Source organism: Glossina fuscipes, unplaced genomic scaffold, assembly GCF_014805625.2.
Source record: "Glossina fuscipes isolate IAEA_lab_2018 unplaced genomic scaffold, Yale_Gfus_2 138, whole genome shotgun sequence".
NCBI classification, from domain to species: Eukaryota; Metazoa; Arthropoda; class Insecta; order Diptera; family Glossinidae; genus Glossina; species Glossina fuscipes.
The window spans coordinates 45,949-61,963 of record NW_023998481.1 but is presented as its reverse complement, the minus strand read 5'-3'; the positions used below and the strand labels follow the sequence as shown (position 1 = coordinate 61,963).

General features: G+C 34.8%; 1 protein-coding gene across 8 annotated transcripts in view; it reads right to left on the bottom strand.

The window, feature by feature from the left end:
* Positions 1-2,011: 2,011 nt before the first annotated feature.
* The window catches only part of LOC119641033, a 58,324-nt gene continuing 44,320 nt past the window's right edge, over positions 2,012-16,015 (bottom strand). For 5 of the 8 annotated variants that reach the window (XR_005247778.1, XR_005247781.1, XR_005247783.1 and 2 more), the window contains 9 exons: positions 13,823-14,409; positions 12,105-13,765; positions 11,860-12,048; positions 8,500-9,174; positions 8,245-8,367; positions 7,626-8,173; positions 6,668-7,556; positions 4,931-6,183; positions 2,298-2,386 (listed from right to left, as the gene is read on the bottom strand). Coding sequence is in view for 2 of the 8 variants with exons in the window: in XM_038039449.1 (XP_037895377.1) it covers positions 2,143-2,386; positions 6,045-6,183; positions 6,668-7,556; positions 7,626-8,173; positions 8,245-8,367; positions 8,500-9,174; positions 11,860-12,048; positions 12,105-13,765; positions 13,823-14,409 (5,055 nt within the window). In the remaining 6 variants the exon portion in view is untranslated. Of the gene's footprint in view, positions 2,387-4,930; positions 6,184-6,423; positions 6,491-6,667; positions 7,557-7,625; positions 8,174-8,244; positions 8,368-8,499; positions 9,175-11,859; positions 12,049-12,104; positions 13,766-13,822; positions 14,410-16,015 lie in introns of those variants that run through there. The other 3 variants (XM_038039449.1, XM_038039450.1, XR_005247782.1) reach the window with 3 other exon arrangements.

Below are 16,015 nucleotides of genomic sequence, written 5' to 3'. Positions count from 1 at the left end.
TGTAGGTTCTAAATTTTAGCTTTTTATTTTCATCGTTGTAATGTTCAAAGAGATCGATGGGCGCGCGGATGGACAAGAAAAGCATGAAATGAACCAACCCATTTCAACTTAAAATCTTACGCTGAAATATATATATTTTTTACGTCTAATAAGTACATTTCGCGGTGTTACAAATTGAAAGATAAATTTAGTGTAATCCATCCACATACACTAGCGTGCTCAAAAATAAAGATGAATTAAATTTGATCTTTTTTCAAGTCTATTTATTATTGCAAAACTTGTTCGACGCTTTCAAAGTAATCCCCTTCAGATACTATATATTTACGCCAACGTTTTATCAATCCTCGAGACAAACGTTTTCCGGAATGGCCTTCGAAGCTTTCTGCTATTCAACTTGTATCCCTTGAATCGAATCGAAACGTTGTCCCCGGAGTGGTCTTTTGAGTTTAGGAAACAACCACAAGTTACATGGAGCTAAATCATATGAATACGGTGGTTATGGAACGATGTGGGTTGAATTTTTCACAAAATAGTCTCGAAGGATCAATACAGAAATTGAGGTTGTGTAGAACAGGCAAATGTATATTGAAACACAATATTGCAAGCTCTCGAATGCGAATTGGTATTGAAAACAAATCAAATCAGAGGACACGCCCACAGTACAACTTAAAGGCAGAATATTTCTGCTCTTCAATTATTTCGCTGATTATTCGTGAACTACAACATACAGATACATAACTACGGAATATGGAAAACCAACCTACACTGTGTGTGTGGGGCACAAAATATTCGGTAATGACCATATATAACTTTCTTAGTTCTTTTTGTGTAGATATAATTATAACGAATCGATTAATACCAATATATAAAAACTAGAGCGGTTTTCATTTTGTAATACTTAAATATATCTACCAGAAAACAACAGAAAAGGAGAAACTGAGACTTACAGCACGCTCTTCCACTTAGCTTTGCTGAGAGAGACACCGGGAGAGATAGAGGTAAATAGATAGGTAGATAGAGAGAGAGGGAGAGAGAGAGAGAGAGAAAGAGAGAGAAAGAAACAGAGAGAATATGTATACATTTTCTATTGTGTATAACCGTATATTAATTAAAGTCTAAAGAAAAATTCAGCCATAAGTCTGAAGTCTGCTTGTTGTTATTTTCGATGACCGATTCCCTTTTAGGTTCGTATCTCCTCCTCTTTTATTTGGCCGTGACCGTGCTTCGCAAAGAGAGGCATCGGCTGAACAATTGTTTTATCTTAATAGAAAAAACGAATTCGTCGTTGTTTTAGGTCTTACAACTTCGTGTTTATACGCTACACTTGTGATACAAGGATATATTAAGTTTGTGAGTGCTAACCCGCTTTTTATTGCACCAATCAATTTCTGAATCGATTTAATCAAGCCTTTCCTTCCTTCCGTCTCGTTTTCTTGTATTCAACCTACAAGTCGCGACGGTTGAGATATTTTGATATTATTTCGTTCACTGACGCGTCTTGGCTTTAGGACAACTAGGGCGAGTCCGGATAACTTTTTCAACCACTTCCTATATAACAGCCTATTTTGAAAAGTCGCAATATGAATAGTGTATTAAGCATACTGATGTAAGGTAGGTTATTCAATGGTGAGCCGTGTCCCACTCTAAAGTGTTTATATGTTATGTTTAAAAAAAAATAAAAATAAATTTTTTGAAATTTCTTTTGCATTGAAATACTTTTATTAATTTATTTTGCGATACATACATATACTTAGGTATGTACATAAGGTCTTTGTTAAATTTCGATTTTTATAGAAAAAACAAAAAAAGGATAATTAAACCCTTAAATAATATAATATAATGAGTATCACTTGTGTAATTAATGCATTCATATACGAAGCATTTCTTATAAGTTTCTTTAAAATAATATTTAATTATGAATAAATATATAAAATTTATTTAAGTTCTTCTTTGTTATAATAATTTTATTAAAAAAAAACATTAATAATTAAGTCAGAATAGTGCGAGTTAGTGTTTTTTTTTTTTTGTTCAACTTTACAAACACAAAAATAAAAAAAAAATTAAAGATTAGGCAGATAATAAGGAACTGCTCAAAGAAATCATTCTAGTAGTAACTAAAAGTTTAAATTAATTATCGACAAGTCATTTTTTATTCTTATTACTACGTTTCGTAGCCGTTGATTTAATAAATGCTGTTTTCAAATCATAAATATGTTCTTTAGCGTTTTCGTTAGCTATTCGCTTATTATTCGATTGTTGACCCTCTTTGCACGGAGAACGTGAGCGAAGTTGCCGATGATCATGACGATGATGATGATGGTGATGAAGGTAATCGTGATTCGGTGCTTGCGAACCATTTAAAGTTACGCTGGCATTTTTACTATATCTAAAATAAATTGTAAAAGAAAATATTAAAAAAAAATCATATTAGTTTTAACATTCACTCATAATTTTATGTAATTTTTTTTTTTTTTTTTTTTCTAAATTAATATTTTTTTCTAACTCTATGTATACTTGAAAAACTACAAAATGTATTTTTCAAAGGTTATTTTACTACGGCCGACATAGCTAAACGAATTAATAATAGAAAAGATTTCGAGCGAACATGTTCATAGTCAGTAAATATATTAATCAATTCTACCAAAGTTATTTGAGCAGAGAATGAAAGAAATTGTTACGATAGTTTTTAAATATATGTATGCGAATTATCAAGTTAGTGATAAGTACGATAAATATGATGGAAACCTTATTCATACTTAGCATTCAATATAATCCCTTATATTATAGATAATTTTTTACTTTTATATATTGGAGTCCACCACCAGCTAATACGCTGTAAATGAAAATTCATTCTCTTATCTTTTATATTAGTAAGGGCTCAACGCATTTTAGGTAAGTAATGCTAAATAGAGACAACTAAATACTAAGACGTTTCAACATTTTATTCAAAAGAGCTCGGAAAATCTCGGGAACATTTAGTGCTTCTGTTAACAGTAACTATAACTAATAGTGGCGCTGTTGGTTAGCAGCTATTCGACAATTTGCTTTTTCATTGTCATTGCTTGCATGAGCAAAAAATCTGTTAAAGTATTTCGCTATATCGAACGCTTATAAAGCAACAGCGTTAAGTGAATATGCGCTATGGCATATGTGTTAGTGTATATAAACAGAAAAACGCAAAAAGGAGGTACATAGCAAATATAACTTCACATTGAAGGATTGCCAATTTTATGTTCACCAATTGTTTCAACAAATTTCAGGGAAGATATTCTATGAAGAAAGTCGAATAAATTCTAGAATATTCTAAAGTGTATCTAGAGAACTGGTTTTGTGAGACGAATAGGTAATGCGTCGTGTACAATGATTCATGTATGATGTGGAAAAATGAATAAAACATCTCTAAGATTTCTATATGCAAATAAAATAAATAAATGTATAAAAAATAACTAAATTTAGTTTAATTATAAAATATTTCTTCATACATATTCATAAAATATTTTCACTGCAATTATTTCAAGCATTTGGCAAATACAAAATTTAGAATAGAAGTCATATTTAGTATCCAGTTACTGTTCAATTTTTTTCTATACATATATACTTATATGTAGGCCATAGCGCATGTTCACTTAAAAACTCAGAGTTGCGTATAGTTTTGGTTTATAAACTTCCGGTACAATGAAACTATTTAAGAAAAGTTTTACCCATAAAAATATGAGAATGAAAGAACAAGCAGTCAAATGGCTGCTCTTTAACAGCGTAACTACTGTTATTGTTATCAGAAACCCTACAAATCCCTGAGATTCTGCTAGCTCTAGTTTGAACAAATTGTTGATATGTCTTATTGTTTAGTTGTCTCTGATGTTAGCATAATGGAAAATAAATTGCGCGGACACCACCTGCTGAATGTTGTCTATGTATAGTAAACTAACTGAAAAGTTCACGGATTAACATTTATTGAACCCTAGTGTATCACATTTTGAATTCTTTTCTTTATTTGGGAGGAACTTAAATTTCGATCGATTTCGAGCTGCAAAAAATTGTTAATATTTCGTGCAAAAAAAAAGTAGTATTAGGCCTAAGGGCAATAAATAGTCAAAACGAATTGATGAAAGTATAATGAAATGCAGTTTTTAAGTGGATCGCTGAACTTTAATATAATCGGATAAGGCCGGCTAAGGATACTTTTTTGGCCGTAATATAGAGACAGGCATTGAAGAAATAATTAATATTATTGATGACATGACTACGGATGTTGGCATAATTGAGTGTTAATGAAATTGCTAATGTCTATGTGATACTCTTTGACTAGATGTAACAAACTTCAGAAGCAGGATGTGTGTAGCTAACTCGTAATGGTCAACCATAGGGAAACTAGTCAAATTTGGAACGGTGCAATATTCTAGAATAATCATTTTTTCTGGAATTTCACAAGTTAGCTCTGCGTATTTTTCAACTGGCAGACTGATCGAGTTCTTTCGGTTCTTGATCCGGTTTCTGGAATTGGTAACTGACGTGCCTTGTTGCTTGAATAAGATTTGTATATGAAATTTTAAGCTAAAAGATTTCATTCGATTTCAATGTTAGTTAAAAGTGTAGGCGGTATGGTTACATTTTTTTTCTTTGCCTATTAGAAAGTTCCAAATAGCAGATCACAACGAATATTTGATACCCAAATCTACTACGCAATACGAACGAAATGACAAGATTAGTACTTGGACATATCTTGCTGTAGTGAGTATAAAAATTAAGAGAAAGGAAACAGTCAGTCAGTTTTGCTACGAAAGTAGACTGCGAAAGCAAATTATGCTACCACAAAAGAGTATATAAATAAATTCTACCCTTGTATTCTACAGTTTACTGTATCGCAAAACTACTAGAAAATCAAAAAGTGTTATGAAATATATATAGAAAATTATTTAACATATCTTACATTGTGAAAAAGTAAAAATAAATCCATAATTTATATTTGTTTTTCATGAGTTGCTAAAAAGTATGTAAAGAGTTCGGATGAATTAGATAAAAATTTCTGAATTATTCGTTTAACGTTCGTATAAAAGCGATATCAGGTGGGGGTGTTAAGGTGTTTGTCAAAATAGAGTGCATAGACTGATATGTGCATGGAAGTGTGATGATGTTTATCGGTGTTTTTTTTTTTTTTTGGTTTTTTGCTTTTTAGTATTTCAGGTGGAGATAGCTTGCTGTTTTGGCTAAACGAAAGCGTGTAGTTTTTGTTTTTTATTTATTTATTTTTTATTTTTTTTTTTTTTGATGCGAATCTCTGGAAAACACCTAGCATTTATTTGATGATTAATGTCGGAGACTATGAACATGTGCAAATGCCAAATGGTTGATGGGTGGACACCGTGCTGCGTACGGTACGTCTACGCAATCCTTTTCCTCCATCGTTATAATATCGATGACCGGTACCGCCGAATAAATGGGCATGATCGTTGACCAGATTTTGTTTATAAGCTTTGGCATTTATAGACGCAGGCACTGCATATAACATGTAATTGTCATAGATATGACTGACATCCGAATTTCTTTTGGCTGGAAGATAAGGTAGAAATGCAAAAGAGGACGACGTGGAATGGGCATATTTATGTGATGATTTTCTAGCCTTGGTTAAAAAAGATAAGCGGCTTGTTGGCCTCGGTAGAGAACTTTTTTTCAATGTACTTTGATTAGAATAGCTAGGAGGTATAATTTGAGTTTTAACTTGATATTCGTAAGAAGGCGGAGAAGGTATTTTTTCGATTTGTAACTTTTGCGATGGAGATAGGGGAGGAAGACGTTCTGGTTTAGTAGGTATGGCTATAGGAATTAAGGACTTTTTGTAACGTTTCTTACGTGGTGGTTTAATTGGGATTTGGGATTGTAAGGACTGTTTTATAGATTGATCGATTGCTTCGAAGTTTTCGCTTTTTTCATAGATGTTGGTGTCGGCTATAACAGCTGCTGTTTGCATAATTTCATTATTCACATTGGTGTCGCTTGTGCAAAGTGCAGTTTGTACTTGTCTTAAATTCGAAACGCTTACGTACGTCGTGTTTTCGTTTATTGCCGCCGTTGATGCTTTCGTTGTCCTAGACTTTAATTGCTCTCTTTCTCGGGTTATTGCTTTTAGTTGAGCTTCAGGGTGTTGGTGGCGGCGTTGCTTCGAGGTAGAGCGACTGGAGTGAGCTAAAAGAAAAATTATTTTAAAATAATGTTCACCAATTTGTTACATTAAACTAAAGTTAACGCTTTTAAAAATTTCTGTTTTGATTGTTGGGAAATTAGTAGAATACTCTCAGTAGTTCAATTTTGGTGTTGGTGCTAGTTTTCAATAAGTTATTTAGCCGATATTGCGCTACGAGTGAAGTGGTAGTAATCTAAGGTGCATTTGCCATTAGTTTTTGGTTCTAATGAAATTTATCTAACCTAAAATGATTATGTAGATTTTCGGGCTGAGTGGCACCCATTATTAAGAGACCCAATAACACCAGGTCTGTAAAAGAAAAATTGAACAAATTTTATCAAAAAAAAAAAAAAGAAGAAAGCAGACAATGCGAAACCGATTTCTTTTCAATAATAAAACTCTACAAAAATCTTTCGCGATTTGTAAATTTCCGAGATGATCGATCTACCCTTCTACTATTCCCTCTCCTTTTACTTACTACTTTACCTTTCGGTTTAATGTGCTTCTCTTCGCTTTCGTTATTTTGTTCCACATTTTTAAAAGAAGAAATTTCTTGAGATGTTGCCTTCTTTTTGTCATCATATTTTGAAGAATGTTTATTATTGTTGGCGGAAATGTTCGCGGCAGTGGTGTCACAATATTTTACACTTTGTTGTAAATCTTTTAATTCATCTCGTTGTCTGCGACCACTTTCTCCCGATGAATTTGTTGAGCGGAATAAAGACGGGTTCGTTTGATTTTGATGTTGAGATGGCTTTGCAACCGTTTCCATTTTGCACCTAACGCGTTCTCTATGGGTAGAAGAACGAGCAGTGCTGGATAAACGTTTTGCATCTTCTTTTTGATTAGACTGAATGGTAGTTTGTTTCAGAGCTTTTGTGCTGCTAGTGGTATGGCGTTTAGTTTTAGCTCGCGAACGTTCTTCGCGCCTAAAACTATCAAAAAGCTGTTCGTCAGTCGATGAGCATTGCGAATGCGATGAATTTTGGGACTCCCGCGAATAGGAACGAGCGTTTGCGGTTTTATATGATTTATGCTTAACCGCGGCAGAGTTAGGCGCTTGTTTCATTTTAAGCGTTTCAAATTCTTTTTCGCTAGATAAAGAACGTGAACGAGCCCTAGGGCAGCATTCTACTGACGACTGCGAAGACGTTCTTTCTCGTTGTTTTGCTGAAGACGGGGAGGCTGTAGAACGTCGAGCGATACGCTTCGCTTCAGAAGAATAAGTGGCGCGATCCACTTTCACTACCATTGCCGGAGATTCAACAGATTTCTCAGGTGCGGATTTTTCCTCTATAGTTTCCAATGGCTTGGAATTACGACGCTGCATAGAACGGCGTCGGCGATCTCTTAAAATTGTCTCGTCAGAAAGATCCTTCGAATTGTATTTAAAAAAAAAACACACTTAAGTTTCTTTAGCTTTCGTATAAATCATGAAACTTACTTTCAAAGTTTGATCAGCATTGGTGTTCATTTCCTTTAAAATCATAGCATCTCTTTGAAGATCTGCTTTCCGATCATAGGCTCGTGAAAGCGAGGGCGATTGCACTTTAAATGTTGGAGTAATATCGTTCGCTATGTTTTCGTATAAATGCTCTTCGTCGGAATTCAAGTCATTCTTCGTTGTAAGTAAACTTGATCGTTCACTTGCTTTCGGCTCTTTCGTAATTTCTCGCATTTGTATTTCACTATGCTTGAGCAAGTCAGGTTTGTTATCTTTGTTTGGCCATTCTTTGTTTATTAACGGATTCCCTTCGCTAAGTCGTCGTGATGGTAAGGTACGCTTCGTTGAAACAGATGGGCTAGGTGTAGAATATAGTTTAGTTTTTAGGGGCTGCACATTATTTTTGTCCTTCGAAACACCGAAATAGGACAACTCATGTTCGCGCAATTGCCGAGCTCCTCTAGCTTCCTTCACAATCTTTAAAGCCTCTTTGGCAATAGCAATACTTTGTCGAGGGGATTGTTTAAGTGTTGCCGTACTCTCGTGAGCTAAGGTTAGTGGATATTTTTTTAGAAATTTTTGCACTGTAGAAATCAAGCCTTTGAAATTTTGAACTTACTGTTAGATAAATTAGGTGGTAGCGCTTCTGATGTTTTGATTGGCCCAGTATTTGTTGAATCAATTTCCTTTTTCATTTGAGGCGAGTGAAATTTGATACTTACCACGTTAGAAAGCGGTAAATCTACACATAAACAAAAGCATATAATTTAGTTATCTTCTTTTGCAAAACGAAAGCATCTCCATTGGAATGTAGAGCATTTTACTGAACCTTTTAAGATGATCTACTTTATTAAGAAATTAACCTCAAGGTTACCTGATTGTTCTCGTGCTTCTTTTGTCGTAATATGATTTTTGGTATTGATTCTCCATACGGTTTTCGCAACCTTTAAGTCGTTTGAGTAGGGTTGGTAGTTGTTGTCTCCCACAAGTGAAGGCTTTTGAGTGGCACTGTTGTCGTCATACGCAATGTCGATGAAATCTTTAAAATAACCTTTTACTTCTTCGTCGGCGCTGTCCTCGCCTTGTGTTAGAGTAGCATCGTATATCATTCTTAATCTTTGCAGCTGTTGGCTATCCCCCTGCTCATTGCCCATCAAACTATGATGTTCTGTTGCATTCTTTCTGGTTGCAGAATCTGAAATCTCTTTTCTCATTGAAGTAATAGAATCTGACCTCAAGGTAACACAATTGTAAGCCTTGGTATATTCTAGCCCAGTGCTACCTAAGGAATTGCATTTAAGGGATTCTTGTAGATTGTGAGATCTAAACATGGGCGTTGGCACTACAACAGGCGTGGTATAATTTGATTCCACATCAGTGGAATACAGTCGCCTCATGGCCTCATCAAATTCATTAGCCGAACGTAAGGTTTTTATGATCAAATTTGTCGATTTCAGGCCTTCATCTAAAATACGTTGATTCTCTTTGAGATCCTGTAGCAACAATGCCTGGGCCGTTGGTCTCGTTGGAATATCTCCTATGTCGGAACCTGTATTCAGTAAGATTTGTGTACGGTTGGCTTTCTTTTTCTTTTCAAGGTGATGGTGAAGAGAATTAACATAGGTTTGCTGTGTTTTTTAGCTATTTAGTTGGCATAATAGTAGTGAACTCTAAGCAGTTTAGTAGAATTATAAGCTTTAAAATCAAGAAAATCAATTAAGCCAAAAAAAAGAGAAGATGAAGAAAGAAATGAAGATTTTTTTAAACTTAAATACAAGAGAATGTGTATTGTAAGCGGATTCGAAAAAACCATGTTCTGCGGAGGTGTACGCAATTAACAGATTAGTATGTCAATTAAAAAATAGAAGAACCACCATAAGAAAAAGAGAGAGAAAGAAAGCAGAGAAAAAATAAGTTCAGGAAGGAGTAAGATTCAGTAAGTAGAAAAAACTTGCAACTTTCCCAAGAAAGGGTAGTGATCCTACCATTTACCTCTAAAAAATAGAAAGTTGTTCTTCATTGGAGTCAACACATTAGAGATTCTTTCCGTTTGAATGAGCGTTTTTCATAGCTAATACAAGCTAATCTTTGATTTAATTGCAAAAGTTTTATAATATGAATTTATATACAATCGACTGCGATATGTTTTAGATAAAATCTTGATTCAATTTTGAATGAATAACGTTTTTGTGAAGCAATGAATCCTTTTTTCTTTAATTTTTTTTTTTTTATTTGAACTCAGTAGTAAAACCTTGTCGTCGGTTGTACGGTCGTTATATGCTCAGTGTGCAAAACTTTGTGCGACTTTCCCTTGAAAACCATCTACTGAACCTAAATGCCCAAGGACATACTGCTTTATTATTTTATATAATGTATAATGTATGGAATTTGCAGATGCTGACGGATGTTTTTATTTGTAAAATACCATTGGGCATCTCTTGCAGCTCTAAGGGTTTTGATTGGCTTCTTTACATTCCATTAATGTGCCAAATTGCTGTAAATTGGCTCTATAATGATATGGTATATTAGAACTATTGTGTAGACTGAACCTCGAATTAGCATTTAATAGCCATCACAATTGATATATTTTTAACTTAGCCTTAGTAACATCGCCTGATATTAATATGGTCGCAGACACGTAGATTTCTCCTGTCGAAGTATTCTGCCAATATTACGATTTGGTCTTATGTGCATCAAAGCTGTCATGGAATTCGCGTCATTATTTCGAAGGACAATATCATCAATAAAAGTTTGTATTTGGTTTAAGGGGGATGTGGGGTTTATATGTAAATCAAGAAGAGATCCTAGAATGCTTCCTTACGGCAAGGACGTATAAAATTTGATCCTTAAATCTTATTGCCGTACTTCATCGCAGACTTGCGATATATCTATGAATATCTATGATGCATCTATTCTTATTAATACGGACGATCGGTTAAGGTAATTGTTAAAAGTTCTCTTGTGAATTTTGTAATCACCCAAAAATCAGAGGGTTTTATAGAAATCACTTGACAAATAGGTTTGGGTTGACATCCGAGGTAATATAAAGCTTCATCCCGCTTACATCTGCGAACAACATTTTGAAATTATGAACTAATGGCCCCAATATGTATGTTTTTTGTTCTTAACTCCAAGCGTAATGAAAATTATACTTGAATTACAAAAATACTGGTCTTTTGAAAGGTAAAAAACTGAAGTGTAAAGACACGCAATTCGAGATGGGCCTGTTAACGTAGACTATGGCAATTTGAAGGCGTGTTTTTACAAATTCAGGTGTATCATAACGGTTAATATTTTTAGGTGACATACGTGAATCATCTCTCTCCGATCTCTTTCACCGATACTTAAGTTATAACCCATTTTTGTGAAAGCCCTTTTTGATGTAAGTTTCACAGTTCTACTTCGAATTGGCTAACGTCCATCGTATTCCACCGACAAATGTTTACCGCACTCCATTATTGCTTAATAACAACATCACATTTTACACGCTTCCGATAACAAATAGCATATTTTGTACTAGGAAATGCTACAAAATTCTCAAACAATTTCTTAAAGGCGCTTCTGCTTTCAATGTGTCAGTGCACCCAGGAGACTATGGAAGGGTTGTTTGAAACATTTCTTATGTCAATAAGTTAGACATTACCTTACTTTGAATGAGATCATCTTTGCCTGGAATATTTACAGAATCCTAAGGAACATTTGCAGATCATTATTTGTTATAGGTAATGACTTCTTGATGAGAATCTTTTAAGACATCCTAATCTAGTTGTGTATCAGGCTAATCAAGTTATATACATTACATAATTTCACGTAGGTACATATGTAGATGGATAGAGAGAAAATAGGGGGAGAAGTGGGAGGAGTGTGTTGGTGGAAACATAATGCTATTGGGAAAAAGCATATTGAATTTAGAGGTATGAATAGTTGTGTCCTTTCAAAGTGGACTAAAGCAATGCTTAATATAACCGTTTCATGCAATTAGTTTTTGATTTGAGGTTATAATGTTAATGTAATGTAACATAACCTAGAAACATTTCAACCGAAACATAATAATAATAACAATAATAACAAGAGTAATAATAATAATAATAATAACAATAATAATAAAGTAGATCATCCCATAGGAAGGAAACAAAAACAAATAAAATAGAGTCAGCGCCTAGAGTACTACAGAAATAGATTTTGAGCAAGGGCCCATTGAAACCTAAAGATCACTGGATAGATGAAAACTTACCAGCTTCTTGCCAAGATGTAGAGCGGTCTCCCAAATTGACATTGATTTTAGTTGAGAAGTTGCTAGTAGGAGAAGAACATTTAGGACCCGTATCTTGTTGTTGCTGTTGTTGTTCCACCAAGCGGATTCTTTCAGCCACAGTCCTTTGAGATGCCAGTAAAAAAGGGGGAGGGGAGCACGACTTAGAATCTGAAACATAAAAGACAGTGAAAAAGAAAAATTATAGATAGAAAAACTTCTATTACCGTCATCAACTGTTTCTAATTTTTTGTACGTGCTCCACAAAGCTTTGGAATTTTCAATATTCTCTCCTAAGACATAGGGTTTCGGTTTTATTGGCTTATTTTTTAAAATACCTCGTAGAGAAATAAATTCATCGGTATCACAGTCAGTTGAATCGACTCCGCTGGTGGACGCATAGTTAGGAAGTAAATCATTTTTGGATGGTACGGTAATGGTAACGTTAATCGCCGAGTCTGTCTTTGGCTCAGGGGAAGGTTCCAAGCAAATCCTTTGAGCGATTGGTGCGGTATTTATGGTTGCACGCTTTAGGCTTGACTCGCCAAATATAGTAATGGGAACCGCTACGGTTGCTGTTGTTGTAGTGATTGGAGAAGCTGACGTATGGACTGCAGACACCGATTTTACTAAACTTTGTAGGGGGCCAACACTTGAGCTGCGGCGTCTTCGACGAAAATTATTAGTGGGTGGCGGCTTACTATCAGTTTCCACTATATTCACACGGCCCGATTCAGTGGCGAAATGCACTTCTGTCTTGCAAAACTCTACACGTTTTTGTTGGCTTTTTTGGGATGTGGTATGCAACGAATCGTTGCTGTCCTCGTACACACCGTTTAAATGTATTTGAGTTGTTTGCCGTGGATTTTCTAAATCGTAGTGGATGTCATCTATTGCTATGGAATGTCGTTTCATATCATACTGTTTGTCTACAGGAGATATTTCTCGTTCTTTTTCGACGAGCTTTTGAGTTAGGTAGCCTCTCAACAAATGTGAATCTTTTTTTGATTTTGCCGTTTCTTCAAGGTGTATAATCGTACTATTGCGGCTATTAGTTTTACAGCTTGTGTCGGATATAGGCGACCAATTACCCAATTCTCCGGATCTACCTAAACCGCTATCGGTAGAATCATCCATGCAGAACATTGCTTTATACTCGGGCGGTGACATTTTCTCAAAGCCGTAGGATTTGCGTCTTAGGTGCCACTCAGTAGAGTTTGGATCTTTATATTTTAATCGGGACTCTAAGCTGTTGCTAGCATGTTTTCCAGTGACATTAACAAAAGTGAGATTTGCTTGTTTCTTATCACCGACCGGTTTGAAGCGTTCAGTTAATTCTTCGTTAAAAGCTTCCTCATTTGTCGGCTGTTGTTGAGATTGATGAATTTTGAAATCTTCTTTATATAATGATTCATCGGATAATTTTTTCAATTTATTACGTATCTCTTTGAGTGACTCAGCTGTTAGGAAAGAATTCTTTTTGGTTAAATGAGTTTTGTGATCTTCTCTTCCATTTATTTCATCTGACTGAAGCAACGTATTCAAAGCTGTTAAGTCCACACGATTGTTACGCATGACAGTACTAAGTCTACGTCCATTTTCCAAATCGGCCTTAATTTTAGATACGCTAACGGAATTTTCTGGCAAATCAAGCGGCTTACGTAGCGGTGCCGGAGATTTTAAACTTTCATTTGTTTTATTGGACGATTGGAAAGAACGCCTGAGCTTGCTAACGCGACGCCACTCAGCCGGTTCTTCCTTACCAATTTCTTCTGCATGCCCGTCGACATTCCACTCACTGCTGAGATCGTCAGTTGAGATAGAATACGATCTTTGCAGAGAGGTGTTAAGAGGAATCTGTTGACGTCTTAGCTGTCTCGTGGAGAGCCTATGGGAAAATAAAATGGTTATCTAATGGTATAAAAGAGAATTATTCAACATATACCGTAAATCATTAGCATCTTGTTCATTAAATGGAACGTCACTGTTAACATAATGCCGGAAATTTTCCTCATCACGTTTCTGTTGTGTATGAACACCTATTGATTGCGTTGGCGTCAAGCGATCGTTATGATGATGCTGATGATGACGAGTTTCTAAAGTGACTGTCACAGTTGGTGATGGTGTAGCGGCTGTGGCTGTTGTCATTTTTGTTGCCTTCGCAGACGTCTGATATTCATCACCACCATCAAAATTACAATTAATGTTGGCACCTACGCGTGTTTTAAGTAAATGACTTTGATTACTATTGTTGTTGTTGTTGTTGTTGTTATCGTTATTGTTGCTGTTCTTAATAATGCTGATATTGTCGTTTTGACTAAATAAAGTAGGCTGATGCTGATGCTGTTGCTGCTGAAGTGTAGACAACTTGTTAATGCTGCCGCTGCCGCTACCATTGCCAACAATTGCATGTAGGCTTATTTTATTTACCCCACTTTTGTAGGTGTTCATTGATGCTGGTTTCGAAGACACAGTACTAACGTACAAAGTTTGCCCCGTTGAACCCGTTGTTGATAATGTCGAACTGCTTTTCTGTGAATGACAAATAACACAAGAGAAATCAAATCAGAAATCAAGGAAATTCGCTATACAGTTTATCTGTTTGCTATTTTCATTTGCAAGATACATTATTTCGCATTAAATGACAATTACATTTCACTTGCAATCGTTACGAAATGCGTGGGAGACTTTATGGACTTTACATGCATGATATCATTTGAATGATGTAACGTCTTGCCTTTTATTTCTAAGAGATTTACTGCTTTTTGCTTTAGATGGAAACAAGTTCTTAAAAAATTTAAAATGCCTCCCAAGAGTATTGATGAAGTTATTGTAGCCAAATTTCATCAACCTGAACTTTGTTTTTTGGCCTAATTTCTAAGAAAAGGTGAAGAAATGAGTCCCAGTTTTTAAAATTGATTTCTTCCTTTAGCTTTTCTCTAGAAGTTTAACAAAGTATGATAAAGGGACGTTAATAAAACATATCCGGCAATTACTTTCGGAACCTTTTTATGATTTGATATCCCTCAGAATTTTTTAAATCTTTCAAAATTTGTCAATATTCGCAAATGCTTATCTTCAAGTGATAAGAATATGTATCTCGAAAGGTCTACCAATTGTTCTAGTTTGTAGAGATGATTGTAATATATGCTCTTTACTTACTTTAACAAAAGTAGGAAACATGAAAAATCATATTGTTTGTTTGCTAAGGGATTAGATGGCAACAAATGTTGCCAAATATGATGAGTGTGTCTGGAGGCAATGCAATGATTATCTGTATTTAAACGTTGCACAATAGCGACATTAATGATGATCTGTATTAAGATCGAATAATTGCAACTTTAGAAACAATCTTACATATCCACATTTAGCGGAAACGAAAGTGATCGTATTTGGTTAAGTTGACGCAAAAGCGCATTTCTTAATAACATATACATCGCTTTTAAATGTTTGCAATGATTTGACAGACATTTACAATTATGATCCCATATGGTAAGAAGAAATCTTCGAAGGTCAGTTGAAAGACAAAAGAGCGACAAAAATACGTATTAAAGTTTTTGAATTTAAAAATAATTTCGTTAAGTGATTATTTCAAGTCAGTTAACCCGTTGGACCATTGGAAGGCAAAAAGACAAACGACAAGGCTTTCGTTGCCATCAAAATAATGAAATTCTAAAATTTGCCATTTATATATATATAAAAAAACATATATGTGTGAAAATCATTGGATCTTAAAACATTTCGAACGGCTTCAAAATGAATACCATCTGGCTTATATACTATATATCCAGATCTTTTGCAATATTAATAGGTTTGGTTTCGCTTGTTACAATTCTGATAATAATTTTATTTTTACGCTGTGTAAGCTTATTTGGCTGGTCTGATCGGTGCTTATTTTCTGTGGTATTTGTGTTATTGTAATATTTTGTAACAGCATGAAATGTAGCATAACTAAAGCAATTGTTTTAGCTATTTCTCCCAACAATTTTTCCCCCCTTTATAGTTCCTTTTGTAAGTGCCGTTAACTAAACATGTTTCGTTTTCGAACTTTCTAGCAATGGGTTTTCGCTGTATGTACACTTTTTTGTGCAATTTTTTGGGATTCAAGTAAATATTTCCTTTATCATTGTATCTTACG